The sequence below is a fragment of the Phyllobates terribilis genome, unplaced genomic scaffold (assembly GCF_046119375.1).
Source record: "Phyllobates terribilis strain yellow unplaced genomic scaffold, ASM4611937v1 Scaffold_9__5_contigs__length_417890890, whole genome shotgun sequence".
NCBI classification, from domain to species: Eukaryota; Metazoa; Chordata; class Amphibia; order Anura; family Dendrobatidae; genus Phyllobates; species Phyllobates terribilis.
The window spans coordinates 188,376,675-188,398,094 of NW_027362769.1; the positions used below are offsets into that span (position 1 = coordinate 188,376,675).

At 52.9% G+C, this 21,420-nt stretch overlaps 1 protein-coding gene across 7 annotated transcripts in view; it reads right to left on the bottom strand.

Moving 5' to 3' along the window:
• Positions 1-14,031: 14,031 nt before the first annotated feature.
• Positions 14,032-21,420, bottom strand: part of MYLK (myosin light chain kinase) — a 471,929-nt gene continuing 464,540 nt past the window's right edge. For all 7 annotated transcript variants that reach the window (XM_073647529.1, XM_073647527.1, XM_073647531.1 and 4 more), the window contains 5 exons: positions 16,388-16,540; positions 15,883-16,006; positions 15,419-15,548; positions 14,586-14,714; positions 14,032-14,497 (listed from right to left, as the gene is read on the bottom strand). In XM_073647529.1, coding sequence (XP_073503630.1) covers positions 14,238-14,497; positions 14,586-14,714; positions 15,419-15,548; positions 15,883-16,006; positions 16,388-16,540 — 796 coding nt within the window. In that variant the 3' untranslated portion in view covers positions 14,032-14,237. The remainder of the gene's footprint in view (positions 14,498-14,585; positions 14,715-15,418; positions 15,549-15,882; positions 16,007-16,387; positions 16,541-21,420) is intronic.

Genomic DNA, 21,420 nt, shown 5'->3' on the forward strand with positions numbered 1-21,420 from the left:
GAGCCACCGTGCTGCCCTATATATAGTACAGTGCTGACCACTGAGCCACTGTGCTACCCTATATATAGTACAGTGCTGACCACTGAGCCATCGTGCTGCCCTATATATAGTACAGTGCTGACCACTGAGCCACTGTGCTGCCCTATATATTGTACAGTGCTGACCACTGAGCCACCGTGCTGCCCAAAATATTGTACAGTGCTAACCACTGAGCCACCGTGCTGCCCTAAATATTGTACAGTGCTGACCACTGGCACCGTTCTGTCTATATATAGTACAGTGCTGACCACTGAGCCACCGTGCTGCCCTATATATAGTACAGTGCTAACCACTGAGGCACCGTGATGCCCTTTTATATTGTACAGTGCTGACCACTGAGCCACCGTGCTGCCCTATGTATAGTACAGTGCTGACCACTGAGCCACCATGCTGCCCTATATATAGTACAGTGCTGTCCACTGAGCCTCCGTGCTGCCCTATATATAGTACAGTGCTGACCATTGAGCCACCATGCTGCCCTATATATAGTGCAGTGCTGACCACTGAGCCACCATGCTGCCCTTTTATATAGTACAGTGCTGACCACTGAGCCACCGTGCTGCCCTATAGTACAGTACTGACCACTGAGCCTCCGTGCTTCCCTATATATAGTACAGTGCTGACCACTGAGCCACCCTATATATAGTACAGTGCTAACCACTGAGCCACCGTGCTGCCCTATATATAGTACAGTGCTGACCACTGAGCCACCGCGCTGCCCTTTTATATAGTACAGTGCTGACCACTGAGCCACCGTGCTGCCCTATATATTGTACAGTGCTGACCACTGAGCCACCGTGCTGCCCTATATATAGTACAGTGCTGACCACTGAGCCACCGTGCTGCCCTATATATAGTACAGTGCTGACCAGAGCCACCGTGCTGCCCTATATATAGTACAGTGCTGACCACTGAGCCACCGTGCTGCCCTATATATAGTACAGTGCTGACCACTGAGCCACCGTGCTGCCCTTTTATATAGTACAGTGCTAACCACTGAGCCACCGTGCTGCCCTATATATAGTACAGTGCTGACCACTGAGCCACCATGCTGCTCTATATATAGTACAGTGCTGACCACTGAGCCACCCTATATATAGTACAGTGCTGACCACTGAGCCACCGTGCTGCCCTTTTATATAGTACAGTGCTAACCACTGAGCCACCGTGCTGCCCTATATATAGTACAGTGCTAACCACTGAGCTACCGTGCTGCTCTATATATAGTACAGTGCTGACCACTGAGCCACCGTGATGCCCTTTTATATAGTACAGTGTTGACCACTGAGCCACCGTGCTGCCCTATATATAGTACAGTGCTGACCACTGAGCCACCGTGCTGCCCTATATATAGTACAGTGCTGACCACTGAGCCACCGTGCTGCCCTAAATATTGTACAGTGCTGACCACTGAGCCACCGTGCTGCCCTAAATTTTGTACAGTGCTGACCACTGAGACACCGTTCTGCCCTATATATAGTACAGTAATGACCACTGAGCCATCGTGCTGCCCTTTTATATAGTACAGTGCTGACCACTGAGCCACCGTGCTGCCCTATATATAGTACAGTGCTGACCACTGAGCCTCCGTGCTGCCCTATATATAGTACAGTGTTGACCACTGAGCCACCCTATATATAGTACAGTGCTGACCACTGAGCCACCGTGCTGCCCTTTTATATAGTACAGTGCTAACCACTGAGCCACCGTGCTGCCCTATATATAGTACAGTGCTGACCACTGAGCCACCGTGATGCCCTTTTATATAGTACAGTGTTGACCACTGAGCCACCGTGCTGCCCTATATATAGTACAGTGCTGACCACTGAGCCACCGTGCTACCCTATATATAGTACAGTGCTGACCACTGAGCCATCGTGCTGCCCTATATATAGTACAGTGCTGACCACTGAGCCACTGTGCTGCCCTATATATTGTACAGTGCTGACCACTGAGCCACCGTGCTGCCCTAAATATTGTACAGTGCTGACCACTGAACCACCGTGCTGCCCTAAATATTGTACAGTGCTAACCACTGAGCCACCGTGCTGCCCTAAATATTGTACAGTGCTGACCACTGAGCCACCGTGCTGCCCTAAATATTGTACAGTGCTAACCACTGAGCCACCGTGCTGCCCTAAATATTGTACAGTGCTGACCACTGAGCCACTGTGCTGCCCTAAATATTGTACAGTGCTAACCACTGAGCCACTGTGCTGCCCTAAATATTGTACAGTGCTAACCACTGAGCCACCGTGCTGCCCTATATATAGTACAGTGCTGACCACTGAGCCACTGTGCTGTCCTATATATAGTACAGTGCTGACCACTGAGCCACCGTGCTTCCCTATAGTACAGTGCTAACCACTGAGCCACCATGCTGCCCTATAGTACAGTGCTAACCACTGAGCCACTGTGCTGCCCTATATATAGTACAGTGCTGACCACTGAGCCACCGTGCTGCCCTAAATTTTGTACAGTGCTGACCACTGAGCCACCGTGCTTCCCTAAATATTGTACAGTGTTGACCACTGAGCCACCGTGCTGCCCTAAATATTGTACAGTGCTGACCACGTAGCCACCATGCTGCCCTATATATAGTACAGATTAACCAGTGAGACACCGTTCTGCTCTATATATAGTACAGTGCTGACCACTGAGCCACCATGCTGCCCTTTTATATAGTACAGTGCTGACCACTGAGCCACCGTGCTTCCCTATATATAGTACAGTGCTAACCACTGAGCCACCGTTCTGCCATATAGTACAGTGCTAACCACTGAGCCACTGTGCTGACCTATATATAGTACAGTGCTAACCACTGAGCCACCGTGCTGCCCTAAATTTTGTACAGTGCTGACCACTGAGCCACCGTGCTTCCCTAAATATTGTACAGTGCTGACCACTGAGCCACCGTGCTTCCCTATTGTACAGTGCTGACCACTGAGCCACCGTGCTGCCCTAAATATTGTACAGTGCTGACCACTGAGCCACCGTGCTGCCCTTTTATATAGTACAGTGCTAACCACTGGCACCGTTCTGTCTATATATAGTACAGTGCTGACCACTGAGCCACCGTGCTGCCCTATATATAGTACAGTGCTAACCACTGAGGCACCGTGATGCCCTTTTATATTGTACAGTGCTGACCACTGAGCCACCGTGCTGCCCTATGTATAGTACAGTGCTGACCACTGAGCCACCATGCTGCCCTATATATAGTACAGTGCTGACCACTGAGCCTCCGTGCTGCCCTATATATAGTACAGTGCTGACCATTGAGCCACCGTGCTGCCCTATATATAGTGCAGTGCTGACCACTGAGCCACCATGCTGCCCTTTTATATAGTACAGTGCTGACCACTGAGCCACTGTGCTGCCCTATAGTACAGTACTGACCACTGAGCCTCCGTGCTGCCCTATATATAGTACAGTGCTGACCACTGAGCCACCCTATATATAGTACAGTGCTGACCACTGAGCCAGCGTGCTGCCCTTTTATATAGTACAGTGCTGACCACTGAGCCAGCGTGCTGCCCTTTTATATAGTACAGTGCTGACCACTGAGCCACCGTGCTGCCCTATATATTGTACAGTGCTGACCACTGAGCCACCGTGCTGCCCTATATATAGTACAGTGCTGACCACTGAGCCACCGTGCTGCCCTATATATAGTACAGTGCTGACCAGAGGCACCGTGCTGCCCTATATATAATACAGTGCTGACCACTGAGCCACCGTACTGCCCTATATATAGTACAGTGCTGACCACTGAGCCACCGTGCTGCCCTTTTATATAGTACAGTGCTAACCACTGAGCCACCGTGCTGCCCTACATATAGTACAGTGCTGACCACTGAGCCACCATGCTGCTCTATATATAGTACAGTGCTGACCACTGAGCCACCCTATATATAGTACAGTGCTGACCACTGAGCCACCGTGATGCCCTTTTATATAGTACAGTGTTGACCACTGAGCCACCGTGCTGCCCTATATATAGTACAGTGCTGACCACTGAGCCACCGTGCTACCCTATATATAGTACAGTGCTGACCACTGAGCCATCGTGCTGCCCTATATATAGTACAGTGCTGACCACTGAGCCACTGTGCTGCCCTATATATTGTACAGTGCTGACCACTGAGCCACCGTGCTGCCCTAAATATTGTACAGTGCTGACCACTGAACCACCGTGCTGCCCTAAATATTGTACAGTGCTAACCACTGAGCCACCGTGCTGCCCTAAATATTGTACAGTGCTGACCACTGAGCCACCGTGCTGCCCTAAATATTGTATAGTGCTAACCACTGAGCCACCGTGCTGCCCTAAATATTGTACAGTGCTGACCACTGAGCCACTGTGCTGCCCTAAATATTGTACAGTGCTAACCACTGAGCCACTGTGCTGCCCTAAATATTGTACAGTGCTAACCACTGAGCCACCGTGCTGCCCTATATATAGTACAGTGCTGACCACTGAGCCACCGTGCTGCCCTAAATATTGTACAGTGCTAACCACTGAGCCACTGTGCTGCCCTTAATATTGTACAGTGCTGACCACTGAGCCACCGTGCTGCCCTATATATAGTACAGTGCTGACCACTGAGCCACCGTGCTGCCCTTTTATATAGTACAGTGCTAACCACTGAGCCACCGTGCTGCCCTACATATAGTACAGTGCTGACCACTGAGCCACCATGCTGCTCTATATATAGTACAGTGCTGACCACTGAGCCACCCTATATATAGTACAGTGCTGACCACTGAGCCACCGTGATGCCCTTTTATATAGTACAGTGTTGACCACTGAGCCACCGTGCTGCCCTATATATAGTACAGTGCTGACCACTGAGCCACCGTGCTACCCTATATATAGTACAGTGCTGACCACTGAGCCATCGTGCTGCCCTATATATAGTACAGTGCTGACCACTGAGCCACTGTGCTGCCCTATATATTGTACAGTGCTGACCACTGAGCCACCGTGCTGCCCTAAATATTGTACAGTGCTGACCACTGAACCACCGTGCTGCCCTAAATATTGTACAGTGCTAACCACTGAGCCACCGTGCTGCCCTAAATATTGTACAGTGCTGACCACTGAGCCACCGTGCTGCCCTAAATATTGTACAGTGCTAACCACTGAGCCACTGTGCTGCCCTAAATATTGTACAGTGCTAACCACTGAGCCACCGTGCTGCCCTATATATAGTACAGTGCTGACCACTGAGCCACCGTGCTGCCCTAAATATTGTACAGTGCTAACCACTGAGCCACTGTGCTGCCCTTAATATTGTACAGTGCTGACCACTGAGGCACCGTGCTGCCCTATATATAATACAGTGCTGACCACTGAGCCACCGTGCTGCCCTATATATTGTACAGTGCTGACCACTGAGGCACCGTGCTGCCCTATATATAGTACAGTGCTGACCACTGAGCCACCGTGCTGCCCTATATATAGTACAGTGCTGACCACTGAGGCACCATGCTGCCCTGTATATAGTACAGTGCTGACCACAGCCACCGTGCTGCCCTAAATATTGTACAGTGCTGACCACTGAGCCATCGTGCTGCTCTTTTATATAGTACAGTGCTAAACACTGAGGCACCGTGCTGCCCTAAATATTGTACAGTGCTAACCACTGAGCCACCGTGCTGCCCTTTTATATAGTACAGTGCTAACCACTGAGCCACCGTGCTGCCCTATATATAGTACAGTGCTGACCACTGAGGCACCGTGCTGCCCTATATATAGTACAGTGCTCACCACTGAGCCACCGTGCTGCCCTATATATAGTACAGTGCTGACCACTGAGCCACCGTGCTGCCCTTTTATATAGTACAGTGCTAACCACTGAGCCACCGTGCTGCCCTATATATAGTACAGTGCTGACCACTGAGCCACCGTGCTGCTCTATATATAGTACAGTTCTGACCACTGAGCCACCCTATATATAGTACAGTGCTGACCACTGAGCCACCGTGCTGCCCTTTTATATAGTACAGTGCTAACTACTGAGCCACCGTGCTGCCCTATATATAGTACAGTGCTAACCACTGAGCCACCGTGCTGCTCTATATATAGTACAGTGCTGACCACTGAGCCACCGTGATGCCCTTTTATATAGTAGTGTTGACCACTGAGCCACCGTGCTGCCCTATATATAGTACAGTGCTGACCACTGAGCCACCGTGCTGCCCTATATATAGTACAGTGCTGACCACTGAGCCACCGTGCTGCCCTAAATTTTGTACAGTGCTGACCACTGAGACACCGTTCTGCCCTATATATAGTACAGTGCTGACCACTGAGCCTCTGTGCTGCCCTATATATAGTACAGTGCTGACCACTGAGCCATCGTGCTGCCCTATATATAGTACAGTGCTGACCACTGAGCCACTGTGCTGCCCTATATATAGTACAGTGCTGACCACTGAGCCACCGTGCTGCCCTAAATATTGTACAGTGCTGACCACTGAGCCACCGTGCTGCCCTATATATAGTACAGTGCTGACCACTGAGCCACCGTGATGCCCTTTTATATAGTACAGTGTTGACCACTGAGCCACCGTGCTGCCCTATATATAGTACAGTGCTGACCACTGAGCCACCGTGCTACCCTATATATAGTACAGTGCTGACCACTGAGCCATCGTGCTGCCCTATATATAGTACAGTGCCGACCACTGGGCCACTGTGCTGCCCTATATATAGTACAGTGCTGACCACTGAGCCACCGTGCTGCCCTAAATACTGTACAGTGCTGACCACTGAGCCACCGTGCTGCCCTAAATATTGTACAGTGCTGACCACTGAGCCACCGTGCTGCCCTAAATATTGTACAGTGCTAACCACTGAGCCACCGTGCTGCCCTATATATAGTACAGTGCTGACCACTGAGCCACCGTGCTGCCCTATATATAGTACAGTGCTGACCACTGAGCCACCGTGCTACCCTATATATAGTACAGTGCTGACCACTGAGCCATCGTGCTGCCCTATATATAGTACAGTGCTGACCACTGAGCCACTGTGCTGCCCTATATATAGTACAGTGCTGACCACTGAGCCACCGTGCTGCCCTAAATATTGTACAGTGCTGACCACTGAGCCACCGTGCTGCCCTAAATATTGTAGTGCTGACCACTGAGCCACCGTGCTGCCCTAAATATTGTACAGTGCTGACCACTGAGCCACCGTGCTGCCCTAAATATTGTACAGTGCTGACCACTGAGCCACCGTGCTGCCCTAAATATTGTACAGTGCTGACCACTGAGCTGCCCTAAATATTGTACAGTGCTAACCACTGAGCCACCGTGCTGCCCTATATATAGTACAGTGCTGACCACTGAGCCACTGTGCTGCGCTAAATATTGTACAGTGCTAACCACTGAGCCACTATGCTGCCCTAAATATTGTTCAGTGCTGACCACTGAGGCACTGTGCTGCCCTATATATAATACAGTGCTGACCACTGAGCCACCGTGCTGCCCTATATATAGTACAGTGCTGACCACTGAGCAACCGTGCTGCCCTATATATAGTACAGTGCTGACCACTGAGCCACCGTGCTGCCCTATATATAGTACCGTGCTGCCCTATATATAGTACAGTGCTGACCACTGAGGCACCGTGCTGCCCTAAATATTGTACAGTGCTGACCACTGAGCCATCGTGCTGCTCTTTTATATAGTACAGTGCTAACCACTGAGGCACCGTGCTGCCCTAAATATTGTAGTGCTAACCACTGAGCCACCGTGCTGCCCTTTTATATAGTACAGTGCTGACCACTGAGGCACCGTGCTGCCCTATATATAGTACAGTGCTAACCACTGAGCCACCATGCTGCCCTATATATAGTACAGTGTTAACCACTGAGCCACCGTGCTGCCCTTTTATATAGTACAGTGCTAACCACTGAGGCACCGTGCTGCCCTAAATATTGTAGTGCTAACCACTGAGCCACCGTGCTGCCCTTTTATATAGTACAGTGCTGACCTATATATAGTACAGTGCTAACCACTGAGCCACCGTGCTGCCCTATATATAGTACAGTGTTAACCACTGAGCCACCGTGCTGCCCTATATATAGTATAGTGCTGACCACTGAGCCACCGTGCTGCCCTAAATATTGTAGTTCTGACCACTGAGCCATCATGCTGCCCTTTTATATAGTACAGTGCTAACCACTGAGGCACCGTGCTGCCCTAAATATTGTAGTGCTAACTACTGAGCCACCGTACTGCCCTATATATAGTACAGTGCTGACCACTGAGGCACCGTGCTGCCCTATATATAGTACAGTGCTAACCACTGAGCCACCATGCTGCCCTATATATAGTACAGTGCTAACCACTGAGGCACCGTGCTGCCCTATATATAGTACAGTGCTGACCACTGAGCCACTGTGCTGCCCTAAATATTGTACAGTGCTAACCACTGAGCCACCGTGCTGCCCTATATATAGTACAGTGCTGACCACTGAGGCACCGTGCTGCCCTATATATAGTACAGTGCTGACCACTGAGGCACCGTGCTGCCCTATATATAGTACAGTGCTGAGCACTGAGGCACCGTGCTGCCCTATATATAGTACAGTGCTAACCACTGAGCCACCGTGCGGCCCTATATATAGTACAGTGCTAACCACTGAGCCACCGTGCTGCCCTATATATAGTACAGTACTAATCACTGAGCCACTATGCTTGATCTATATACAATACAGTGCTAACCACTGTGCTGCCCTATATATACTACAGTGCTAACCACTGAGCCACCGTGCTGCCCTATATATAGTACAGTGCTGACCACTGAGGCACCGTGCTGCCCTTTAGTTAGCAGCACTAATTTATAACCTCCATGTTAGTCCAGGGGAGAAGGTACACACATCATTTTAGAGGACTTGGGCTTTAGCCATGAGAAGCAGAATGAAATCCACCTTTCTTTACACTGCAGGAGCCGTCCAGAGTAAATCAGAAGCAAACAGTCCATGTGCGGCCTGATCCTGCAGTCCTACTCCCCTTCCTCTGCACCTTTCTGCTAATCTTGTGATGTGGGAGTTTGATTACCGACTACACTCCCTTGTGTAGTGTTGTTACCATAGAGACACACAATTCTACATTGGAGCTGTGTACAGGAGATATTGTAGTAAGACTGTATACTCACTTCATTTCTGATGCACTGGAGTTGGGTGGACTCTTGTCAAGATAAGTGGAGGCAGAGGCAGATGGCAGCCGCTTATCTCTCTGCTACATGCGTGCAGAGCTGAGCGATCACATGGGGAAATGATCAAATATGTATGAGCAGCTTTCCAACAGGAGAGTGATAAATGGCTGTCAGATATATTTACTGCCGCTTATCTGTGGCCCCAACTGATCCACGTAGATAACAAGACAACCTGCTGCAGAGTGAATCCTGCGGAGATCAGACATTTCTGCTGCCGCCAAACAAAATGGAAACTCTGCAACTTTCAAACAGATTTTACATTTTGATGTCACCATTTTCAAGATCCCTGCTTGCAGTCAGTGAATGGAAGCATTCCCATTTACAGCCAGACATTGAAAACCAGTCTTCACATTCACAGCTGAAGAACTGTCACAATGTATCAGTCTGTCACATGATACGCGACATAAAAGAAGACGCAGACACCTGGAGGTCACTGGTATTGGAAGCATGCGTCGTGCTAGACTTTATTTATAATGTGAGGAACCACAACTGTAGTGTTCTCATCTCCGGCAAAGGTCAGACATGAATAAACCCCTGACAACAAGAGGAAGAAGGAAGCGAGGAAGAGGAGAAACGACAGAAGCGAGAGAACGAGTGACAAAGGAGAAAGAACGAAGGAAAAGGAGCAACAACAGGAGGCAGGAGAAAAAAGAGGGAGAAAGTGGATGAAGGAGGAAAAGGACAGGAAGAGGTGAAGAGGAAGTAAAGAGGAGGGAGGAAGAAAGGAAAAAGGGACAGGAAATAACGAGAGAGAAGAGAAAATAGAAAAATAAGAGAATAGAAAAAATAGGGAAAAAAACAGGAGAAAGTGAGAGGAAGGGAATGAAGGTGGGCAGGAGAAGGAAGAAGTAGAGGAAGGAGGAGACAAACGGAAGGAGGAAGAGGGGAAAGGAAGGAGTAAGGAAAAAAAGGAGGAAAGGGATGAAGGAGAAAGGAAGTATGACAGCTAAAGGGAGGAAGAAGAATATAAGAGGAAGAAGAAAAAGGGAAGAAAAGTAGTCGGAAGGTGGGAGGGCGAGAGTATTCTCATCACAACATAAGAATACAGTATGGAGAGGCGACTAAAGCTTTGAACTGTGAACACTAACACTTTTTCCATTCATGGCTACAGCGACAATCGGCGATTACAGCACTACATGACTGACCGGTGTTAACCCTGTGTGCCACGGTAAATGATAGGTTTAGGGTATAACATATCCAGTCTCCTGTAAATCAGCTTCACTTTGTGAAAAGTTCAGTTATTTTCTGCTTCTTGAGAAGATGTAATGACGTAGCTGCAGTACCCAAGAACGGCCACTACACAGTGTAGGGCGCCGTGGTGTCCCAGCTCTGCACACTGTGAACCTCTGGTGGATCAGGTCCATTATACCAGAAGCCTCTGCTCCAGCAGACCGGACGCCGGCACATCACATAACCTTTATTAATATCCAGAGCCAAGAATCCACGTGGACATAAGTCCCCTCTGTATCTTCGCACTGCATCAAGCTGAGGTGGCGTTACTGTGTATCATCTCATCAGTATTATTTCTTGTTCAGTATGCAGATAATTAACATTTAGAGGAATCTTTCATTATAATAGACACAGGTGTGATCAGTAGGGGCTCTGCCCCTGGGAACCCACTGATCCCATGAGCGAGGGGAGTCCAGGTTCCCGTTCATGGACATGTGGTTACAAACAAAAGGCCTCTCCCTCAATAACATTAATGGACGATATGGAAATGAAGGCAAAACTATTGGTGGAAATCTCCGGAGCCCATCGTCTCCATATCCTCCACTATCTGCAGAGTTATAGTGTGAAGTGTCACATTGTCAGCGGAAACGAAGACGACTGCATGCCCCAAATCTGTCCAGGACGGGATTACATCAAGCTAATATATTGTGGCGGAGAACGCACACGGATTATTCACACAGAGACACACACACGCTGTGCGGCACACCAACACGTCCACGCCGGCGTCGCCACCCGCGCCTGACATTATATCCCCAGAAAATAAAACAACAAGGTGCTAATACGGTGAAAGCAAAGTGCAAGCGGGAAATCCGGTACTGGACACAAAGCGGCTTCACATATCCAAACAATAACCCTCATCATTAACCGGGGATTCTGCACTCGGGGTCTGGAGCGCCAGCAGGAGGAGGATTTTCTATTCATTTACATTGGTGGGAGACAGGATGATATCCAAGTGCTGGAGCACTACAACTCTCAGCGTGCCTGGCTGTGACAGTCTGATGTACTGGAAACCAGGGACTGACAGTGTCTGCAATCTGAGAGAGGCCCCCCGTGTCCTCCATGTTCCTGCACAGACTGTGCTTATTACAGGGCCCCCCATACTCCTCAGCTGGCAGGGACTTTACATTGGCACAAGTGGCTCCTATACAGAACTGACACGACAATCGTCACACTAAAGGAAGGGACCGGGCAGGTGACACTGTGCAGAGCACATAATGGGGGTTATAATCATCAGCCTGTAACAAGGAGAAGAGACTGAAGGTGTCCGTGCGGACTACAAGGGGCAACCATTTACATCCAACTACTCCCCTATGCTACATTGTATCCCCCATATACTACATGATATCCCCCCACTCACACTACAATGTATACCCATATACTACATTGTATCCACCCAATCACACTACAATGTATCCCCATATACTACATTGTATCCACCCAATCACACTACAATGTATCCCCCATATACTACATGATATCCCCCCACTCACACTACAATGTATCCCCCATATACTACATGATATCCCCCCACTCACACTACAATGTATCCCCCATATACTACATGATATCCCCCCACTCACACTACAATGTATCCCCATATACTACATGATATCCCCCCCAATCACACTACAATGTATTCCCAAATACTACATTGTATCCCCCCCAATCACACTACAATGTATCCCCATATACTACATTGTATCCCCCCCAATCACACTACAATTTATCCCCTATATGCTACATTGTATCCCCTCCAATGACAATACAATGCATCCCCATATACTACATTGTATCCCCTCCAATCACACTACAATGTATCCCCTATGTGCTACATTGTATCCCCCCCCAATCACACTACAATGTATCCCCATATACTACATTGTATCCCCCCCAATCACAGTACAATGTATCCCCATATACTACATTGTATCCCCCCAATCACAGTACAATGTATCCCCATATACTACATTGTATCCTCCCCAATCACACTACAATGTATCCCCTATATGCTACATTGTATCCCCCCCAATCACACTACAATGCATCCCCATATACTACATTGTATCCCCCCCAATCACACTACAATGTATCCCCTATATGCTACATTGTATCCCCCCCAATCACACTACAATGTATCCCCATATACTACATTGTATCCCCCCCAATCACACTACAATGCATCCCCATACTACATTGTATCCCCCCCAATCACACTACAATGTATCCCCTATATGCTACATTGTATCCCCCCAATCACACTACAATGTATCCCCTATATGCTACATTGTATCCCCCCCACTCACTACAATGCATCCCCATATACTACATTGTATCCCCCCAATCACACTACAATGCATCCCCATATACTACATTGTATCCCCCCAATCACACTACAATGTATCCCCTATATGCTACATTGTATCCCCCCCACTCACTACAATGCATCCCCATATACTACATTGTATCCCCCCAATCACACTACAATGCATCCCCATATACTACATTGTAGCCCCTCCACTCACTACAATGTATCCCCCATATACTACATTGTATCCCCCCCGATCACACTACAATGCATCCCCATATACTACATTGTAGCCCCTCCACTCACTACAATGTATCCCCCATATACTACATTGTATCCCCCCCGATCACACTACAATGCATCCCCATATACTACATTGTATCCCCCCCACTCACTACAATGTATCCCCCATATACTACATTGTTTCCCCCCCCACTCACTACAATGCATCCCCATATACTACATTGTATCCCCCCCACTCACTACAATGTATCCCCCATATACTACATTGTTTCCCCCCCCACTCACTACAATGCATCCCCATATACTACATTGTATCCCCCCCAATCACACTACAATGCATCCCCATATACTACATTGTATCCCCCCCACTCACTACAATGTATCCCCCATATACTACATTGTATCCCCCCGATCACACTACAATGTATCCCCATATACTACATGATATCCCCCCACACACTACAATGTAACCCCCATATACTACATCGTATCCCCCCCCGATCACACTACAATGTATCCCCATATACTACATGATATCCCCCACTCACACTACAATGTATTCCCCACTCACACTACAATGCATCCCCCATATATTACATTGTATTCCCCCATTCACACAGTGTATCCCCCCACTCACACTAATATGTATTCCCCCAATCACACTACAATGTATCCCCTATATATTACATTGTATCCCCCACTCACAGTACAATGTATCCCCTATATATTACATTGTAGCCCCCCACTCACACTACATTTTATCCCCCATACACTACATCGTATCCTCCCATTCACACTCCTCATTCTGCATGGTCTTGTATGATACACTGTGTTCTCTCCCGATTGTATCCAGTCCCCCCCATTTACACCTCAGCACGTCCCCCCTACATTACATCCACCCAGCACATGGTATCACATCTCCCCTCCTGGATTTTGTGCTTCTCATCAGATCTGCTCTCCTAGAAACATTAGCTCCCCTGGATAATGACAGATCAGAGTGTTTATTCTGTATATAACGAGTGCGCAGTGAGACAATCCCCGGTGCAGGGCGTTACAGGCGGAGGACGTGGTCTTCAGACAGTGGGGTGGAATAGGACTTCCAGCTTTGTTGAGTGTCTTTCTGGGATTCAGGTGGGAAAATTTCCCTGTAGTTTGTGGCTAGAAATATGTCCTGTATGAAATATTGATTCACTCTTCTTCCTCCTCTTCCTCCTCCTCCTCTTCCTCCTCCTCCTCTTCGGCCATCACTTCCACCAGCAGCTCGGCTTTGCAGCTCGCCTCCCCCTGGCTGTTGATGGCTTTGCAGGTGTACTTGGCATCGTCATCCCCACACACCTCGGCGATGGTCAGGGAGCAGTTCCCATCCTCGTCGTAGTCGATCTGGAAGTGACGCGACTCCTTGATGGGCTGATCATCTTTGTACCAGATCACCTCCGGATCCGGATGACCTGGAGAATGGAGAGAAGGAATTGTAGGGCGATAAGCAGGTGGCACATACACGGTGTGCACCCCACCCCCAGCAACCCCAAAGATCACCTTCAATCCTGCAGTCAAATCTGGCGGCGCTGCCCTCCACTACCTCAATGTCCATTATGGTCCTGGTGAATACCGGCTTTAAGGGGGGTCGCTCCTCGGATACAGATTCCAGGAAAGCCTGGTTATCCTCTGTAAGAAACATCGGTGTTACCTATGACACACGGTTATAAATATGACACACTGTGACAAACCCACAGCTCTGCACAGATCTCTTCTTCTGGGATGTTTATAATAACTTTTCATTTATAAGGGGTTTTCAAGATTTCAGTACAAAAAAAAAACCTTTGTGGAAGGGATTTGTGCGGTTTCAATGCCGCAACATTTGCAGATTTCTCTAGGCCAGATGTTCCAATATGCCGGAGTCCTGTGTCTCAGTCCATCTGCACTTAGCGTATGTGCGAACGATCAGTATTTTCCGCAGAAATTTCTGCAGCATTTCTGCACGTCTTGGCAGCAAAAACTCTGCGGAAATTCTGCATGTTTTTGGTGCCTTTTGATGCATTTTCTGCCAATGCATTACATAGGAAAAACGCAGGCGAAAACGCACAAAGAATTGATATACTGCAGATTTAAACGCACAGGAAAATTCCTGATCATGTGCACAGATCTTCAAAATTCACATAGAAAATGCTGGGGATAAAGATTGAAAATGGTGGGGAATAGAAACAGAAGGTCCGACATGAACATTCGTTACATAAACCCAGATTCATCTTTTCTGGGTACACGGGACATTTGGCGACCGCTGTCCCCTTTCCTGAACAGAACACTGAGCGCAGCCCAACAGAAGCATTGTATCTCGCAGTGTATCCCCCCAGCCTGGGTACGGTCCTAACCTTCAATGCCTTCTGCCTCCGTAGACAGGGGGCTGGTCGGGGCGCTTCCAGATGACTTCCGGCCGCTCAGCCCAGAGATCATGGCCATGGATGACAGGCGCCCGATAGCTCGCACCGCGTGCCCCGTTTTCTAGAAGGAAGCGACAAGACTTATCATTTCCTCTATCAAATTTGGTTGCAATCCTCAAATCTCCTCCCTTGATCATAAGTGGGACCCCAAGAAAGACGTGTAAAGAAGGAATGGACCTGCCCGTGCGAGGTCAGAGGGTCGGTCCACATATATTAGCTTATGTAACTGCTATTAAAGGATCGGGGTGTGATGGCCGCCCCCGCTGGGCCCCTCTGCCGTATGCGGACCCTCCACTTTTCATGGGATGTAATAAGCCCCTCGCCGGACCAGCGCATCACGTGTATAATGGGCAGAGCATTACTTCCTTGTCACCACAGTCTTGCCGCCATATTACCTGCCACTTCCGCCGCGCCATGTACTTCTTCATCCTCTCCTTGGACAGCTTCTTGGCCTCCATTGTGCTGGTGTCTTGCTGCAGCCAAGTGTGTTGCAGACAATTTGTACAATTCAGCCGGTTCCTGATGAGAAACCATAAGTGTGAGGTCGGCGCCAACAATGACTGCGCTAAAAGAGGACAGAAGCCTTCAGTCCCCACATGTTACATTATGTCCCATACGCCTGTCACATCCAGAGCAGCACTCACAATTCTACTGGAAAGCGACTATAGTTTATGTATTCAGACAAAACTTACAATACCTGATACATTACGCCCTATAGTCTGATAACCAGAACCAGCCCGCAGCTCTGGATGTGACTGGAGTACAGCAAATTCACCAAATCACAATGAAACCTGTGACCAGAGATAAGTATCTGATGCCTCATATAACAACATGTCCTTCTCTAGTCACACCCAAAACCCCCGGCGGCACTAATGGCCGCCTCCACTGGGGAGCATTTACTTCATGTCCTTCTTCAGGAGGCTGCTGATAAAGGTCTTGGCCTCTTCCGAAATCTCATCGAAAGCTTCATCATCGAAGTCCCAGGTCGCAGAGGTGACGTTCGCCAAGGTCTCGTTATCGTTATCACCCATGAATGGCGACAGGCCGCTAACCCTGGAAGAGAAGCAGAGAGGGGGCAGCAGTGAGGGCGCTGATCTATTGAATGTGGTGACCTGCCATACATCACTGCTATAGGATGTGTATCTACAGGGGCGCAGCGTTCTCACAGCTATGGGGGAAGCGCCTCCGATCTGGATGGAGTCTCACAGTCAGTGGAAATGTTCCTAGCACATTGCACCAGAACCCCTGCTCTGTGCAAAGAGGGCGCCACCGCATGAGCAGCTCAAAGAACCTAGTGTTGCGTTTAACCCCTAATGACCTGGACAGCATTACATGATGCAGCCCCTCCTGGAGAGGCGAGTACCCAATACGTCTCACATTCATTGTAAGGTGATTTAGGAATTCTCATTCTAATGTGTAAGGCATTAAAGGGCCCGGAAAAGCCCGAGAGCGGGTGCCTAAGCGAGAAAGCGAGCGCGAGCGAGGGTCTGAGCGAGCGAGCGCGAGCGAGGGTCTGAGCGAGCGAGCGCGAGCGAGGGTCTGAGCGAGCGAGCGCGAGCGAGGGTCTGAGCGAGCGAGCGCGAGCGAGGGTCTGAGCGAGCGAGCGCGTGCGAGGGTCTGAGCGAGCGAGCGCGTGCGAGGGTCTGAGCGAGCGAGCGCGTGCGAGGGTCTGAGCGAGCGAGCGCGTGCGAGGGTCTGAGCGAGCGAGCGCGTGCGAGGGTCTGAGCGAGCGAGCGCGTGCGAGGGTCTGAGCGAGCGAGCGCGTGCGAGGGTCTGAGCGAGCGAGCGCGTGCGAGGGTCTGAGCGAGCGAGCGCGTGCGAGGGTCTGAGCGAGCGAGCGCGTGCGAGGGTCTGAGCGAGCGAGCGCGTGCGAGGGTCTGAGCGAGCGAGCGCGTGCGAGGGTCTGAGCGAGCGAGCGCGTGCGAGGGTCTGAGCGAGCGAGCGCGTGCGAGGGTCTGAGCGAGCGAGCGCGTGCGAGGGTCTGAGCGAGCGAGCGCGTGCGAGGGTCTGAGCGAGCGAGCGCGTGCGAGGGTCTGAGCGAGCGAGCGCGTGCGAGGGTCTGAGCGAGCGAGCGCGTGCGAGGGTCTGAGCGAGCGAGCGCGTGCGAGGGTCTGAGCGAGCGAGCGCGTGCGAGGGTCTGAATGAGCGAGCGCGTGCGAGGGTCTGAATGAGCGAGCGCGTGCGAGGGTCTGAATGAGCGAGCGCGTGCGAGGGTCTGAGCGAGCGCGTGCAAGTGTCTGAGCGAGCGCGTGCAAGTGTCTGAGCGAGCGCGTGCAAGTGTCTGAGCGAGCGCGTGCAAGTGTCTGAGCGAGCGCGTGCAAGGGTCTGAGCGAGCGCGTGCAAGGGTCTGAGCGAGCGCGTGCAAGGGTCTGAGCGAGCGCGTGCAAGGGTCTGAGCGAGCGCGTGCAAGGGTCTGAGCGAGCGCGTGCAAGGGTCTGAGCGAGCGCGTGCAAGGGTCTGAGCGAGCGCGTGCAAGTGTCTGAGCGAGCGCGTGCAAGTGTCTGAGCGAGCGCGTGCAAGGGTCTGAGCGAGCGCGTGCAAGGGTCTGAGCGAGCGCGTGCAAGGGTCTGAGCGAGCGCGTGCAAGGGTCTGAGCGAGCGCGTGCAAGGGTCTGAGCGAGCGCGTGCAAGGGTCTGAGCGAGCGCGTGCAAGGGTCTGAGCGAGCGCGTGCAAGCGTCTGAGCGAGCGCGTGCAAGCGTCTGAGCGAGCGCGTGCAAGCGTCTGAGCGAGCGCGTGCAAGCGTCTGAGCGAGCGCGTGCAAGCGTCTGAGCGAGCGCGTGCAAGCGTCTGAGCGAGCGCGTGCAAGCGTCTGAGCGAGCGCGTGCGTCTGAGCGAGCGCGTGCGTCTGAGCAAGCGGTGCGTCTGAGCGAGCGCGTGCAAGCGTCTGAGCGAGCGCGTGCAAGCGTCTGAGCGAGCGCGTGCGTCTGAGCGAGCGCAAGTGTCTGAGCGAGCGCGTGCAAGCGTCTGAGCGAGCGCGTGCAAGCGTCTGAGCGAGCGCGTGCGTCTGAGCGAGCGCAAGTGTCTGAGCGAGCGCAAGTGTCTGAGCGAGCGCAAGTGTCTGAGCGAGCGCAAGTGTCTGAGCGAGCGAGTGTCTGAGCGAGCGATCAAGTGCTTGAGTGAGCGAGTGTCTGAGCAAGCAAGTGCGAGTGGCTGAGCAAGCGAGCGTCTGAGAGTGCGAGGGTTTGCACGACTGCGAGTGTGTGAGCGAGCGAGTGTCTGAGCGAGCGAGTGCAAGCATCTAAGCGAGCGAGTGAGAGTGTCTGAGCGAGCAAGTGAGCGCAAGAGTCTGAGCGAGGGCGAGTATCTGAGCGAGCGAGTGAGTGCGAGTGCCTGAGTGAGGGTCTGTTAGCAGTCGGGGGGGGGGGGGGGAGATACTGAAGGGAGACCCATACTCAGGATGAGTTGCTACTGTAGTCGCCTCCATGATCTGGATAATAACACAGGACCTGCCTAAGCCCCTCTCGTTTTTAGTACGCAGCTGCTGGCGGGGGGCAGGCAGGTCCATCACCTCCACTTCTCCGTCGCTCATTGCTCTCTAATAACCATTTATAGGAATCCAGGTCCGTTCTGAGAGTTGCAATGATCAGAGATCAATGTAGCGGTGGCGGCCCGCCCGGCAGTGAAGGAGGCGGCCCGCCCGGCAGTGAAGGTGGCGGCCCGACCGGCAGTGAAGGAGGAGGCACGACCGGCAGTGAAGGAGGAGGCACGACCGGCAGTGAAGGAGGAGGCACGACCGGCAGTGAAGGTGGCGGCACGCCCGGCAGTGAAGGTGGCGGCACGCCCGGCAGTGAAGGAGGTGGCACGCCCGGCAGTGAAGGAGGCGGCACGTCCGGCAGTGAAGGAGGCGGCACGCCCGGCAGTGAAGGAGGCGGCACGCCCGGCAGTGAAGGAGGAGGCACGCCCGGCAGTGAAGGAGGAGGCACGCCAGGCAGTGAAGGAGGAGGCACGCCAGGCAGTGAAGGAGGAGGCACGCCCGGCAGTGAAGGAGGCGGCCCGCCCGGCAGTGAAGGAGGCAGCCCGCCCGGCAGTGAAGGAGGCGGCCCGCCCGGCAGTGAAGGAGGCGGCCCGCCCGGCAGTGAAGGAGGAGGCGAAACGCCCGGCAGTGAAGGAGGAGGCGAAACGCCCGGCAGTGAAGGAGGAGGCGAAACGCCCGGCAGTGAAGGAGGAGGCGAAACGCCCGGCAGTGAAGGAGGCGAAACGCCCGGCAGTGAAGGAGGCGAAACGCCCGGCAGTGAAGGAGGCGATACGCCCGGCAATGAAGGAGGCGAAACGCCCGGCAGTGAAGGAGGCGAAACGCCCAGCAGTGAAGGAGGCGAAACGCCCAGCAGTGAAGGAGGCGAAACGCCCAGCAGTGAAGGAGGCGAAACGCCCAGCAGTGAAGGAGGCGAAACGCCCAGCAGTGAAGGAGGCGGCACACCGGGCAGTGAAGGTGGCGGTACGCCCGGCAGTGAAGGAGGCGGCACACCCAGCAGTGAAAGCAGTGAAGGTTGCGGCACGCCCGGCAGTGAAGGAGGCGGCACGCCCGGCAGTGAAGGAGGCGGCACGCCCGGCAGTGAAGGAGGCGGCACGCCCGGCAGTGAAGGAGGCGGCACGCCCGGCAGTGAAGGAGGCGGCACGCCCGGCAGTAAAGGAGGCGGTACGCCCGGCAGTGAAAGCAGTGAAGGTGGCGGCACGCCCGGCAGTGAAGGAGGCGGCACGCCGGGCAGTGAAGGAGGCGGCACGACCGGCAGTGAAGGAGGCGGCACGACCGGCAGTGAAGGAGGCGGCACGCCCGGCAGTGAAGGAGGCGGCACGCCCGGCAGTGAAGGAGGCGGCACGCCGGGCAGTGAAGGAGGCGGCACGACCGGCAGTGAAGAAGGCGGCACGCCGGGCAGTGAAGGAGGCGGCACGCCCGGCAGTGAAGGAGGCGGCACGCCCGGCAGTGAAGGAGGCGGCACGCCCGGCAGTGAAGGAGGCGGCACGCCCGGCAGTGAAGGAGGCGGCACGCCCGGCAGTGAAGGAGGCGGCACACCCAGCAGTGAAAGCAGTGAAGGTGGCGGCACGCCCGGCAGTGAAGGAGGCGGCACGCCGGGCAGTGAAGGAGGCGGCACGCCCGGCAGTGAAGGAGGCGGCACGCCCGGCAGTGAAGGAGGCGGCACGCCCGGCAGTGAAGGAGGCGGCACGCCCGGCAGTGAAGGAGGCGGCACGCCCGGCAGTGAAGGAGGCGGCACGCCCGGCAGTGAAGGAGGCGGCACGCCCGGCAGTGAAGGAGGCGGCACGCCCGGCAGTGAAGGAGGCGGCACGCCCGGCAGTGAAGGAGGCGGCACGCCCGGCAGTGAAGGAGGCGGCACGCCCGGCAGTGAAGGAGGCGGCACGACCGGCAGTGAAGGAGGCGGCACGACCGGCAGTGAAGGAGGCGGCACGACCGGCAGTGAAGGAGGCGGCACGCCGGGCAGTGAAGGAGGTGGCACGCCCGGCAGTAAAGGAGGCGGTACGCCCGGCAGTGAAGGAGGCGGCACGCCCGGCAGTGAAGGAGGCGGCACGCCCGGCAGTGAAGGAGGCGGCACACCCAGCAGTGAAAGCAGTGAAGGAGGCGGCACGCCGGGCAGTGAAGGAGGCGGCACGCCGGGCAGTGAAGGAGGCGGCACGCCCGGCAGTGAAGGAGGCGGCACGCCCGGCAGTGAAGGAGGCGGCACGCCTGGCAGTGAAGGAGGCGGCACGCCCGGCAGTGAAGGAGGCGGCACGCCCGGCAGTGAAGGAGGTGGCACGCCCGGCAGTGAAGGAGGCGGCACGCCCGGCAGTGAAGGAGGCGGCACGCCCGGCAGTGAAGGAGGCGGCACGCCGGGCAGTGAAGGAGGCGGCACGCCCGGCAGTGAAGGAGGCGGCACGCCGGGCAGTGAAGGAGGCGGCACGACCGGCAGTGAAGGAGGCGGCACGACCGGCAGTGAAGGAGG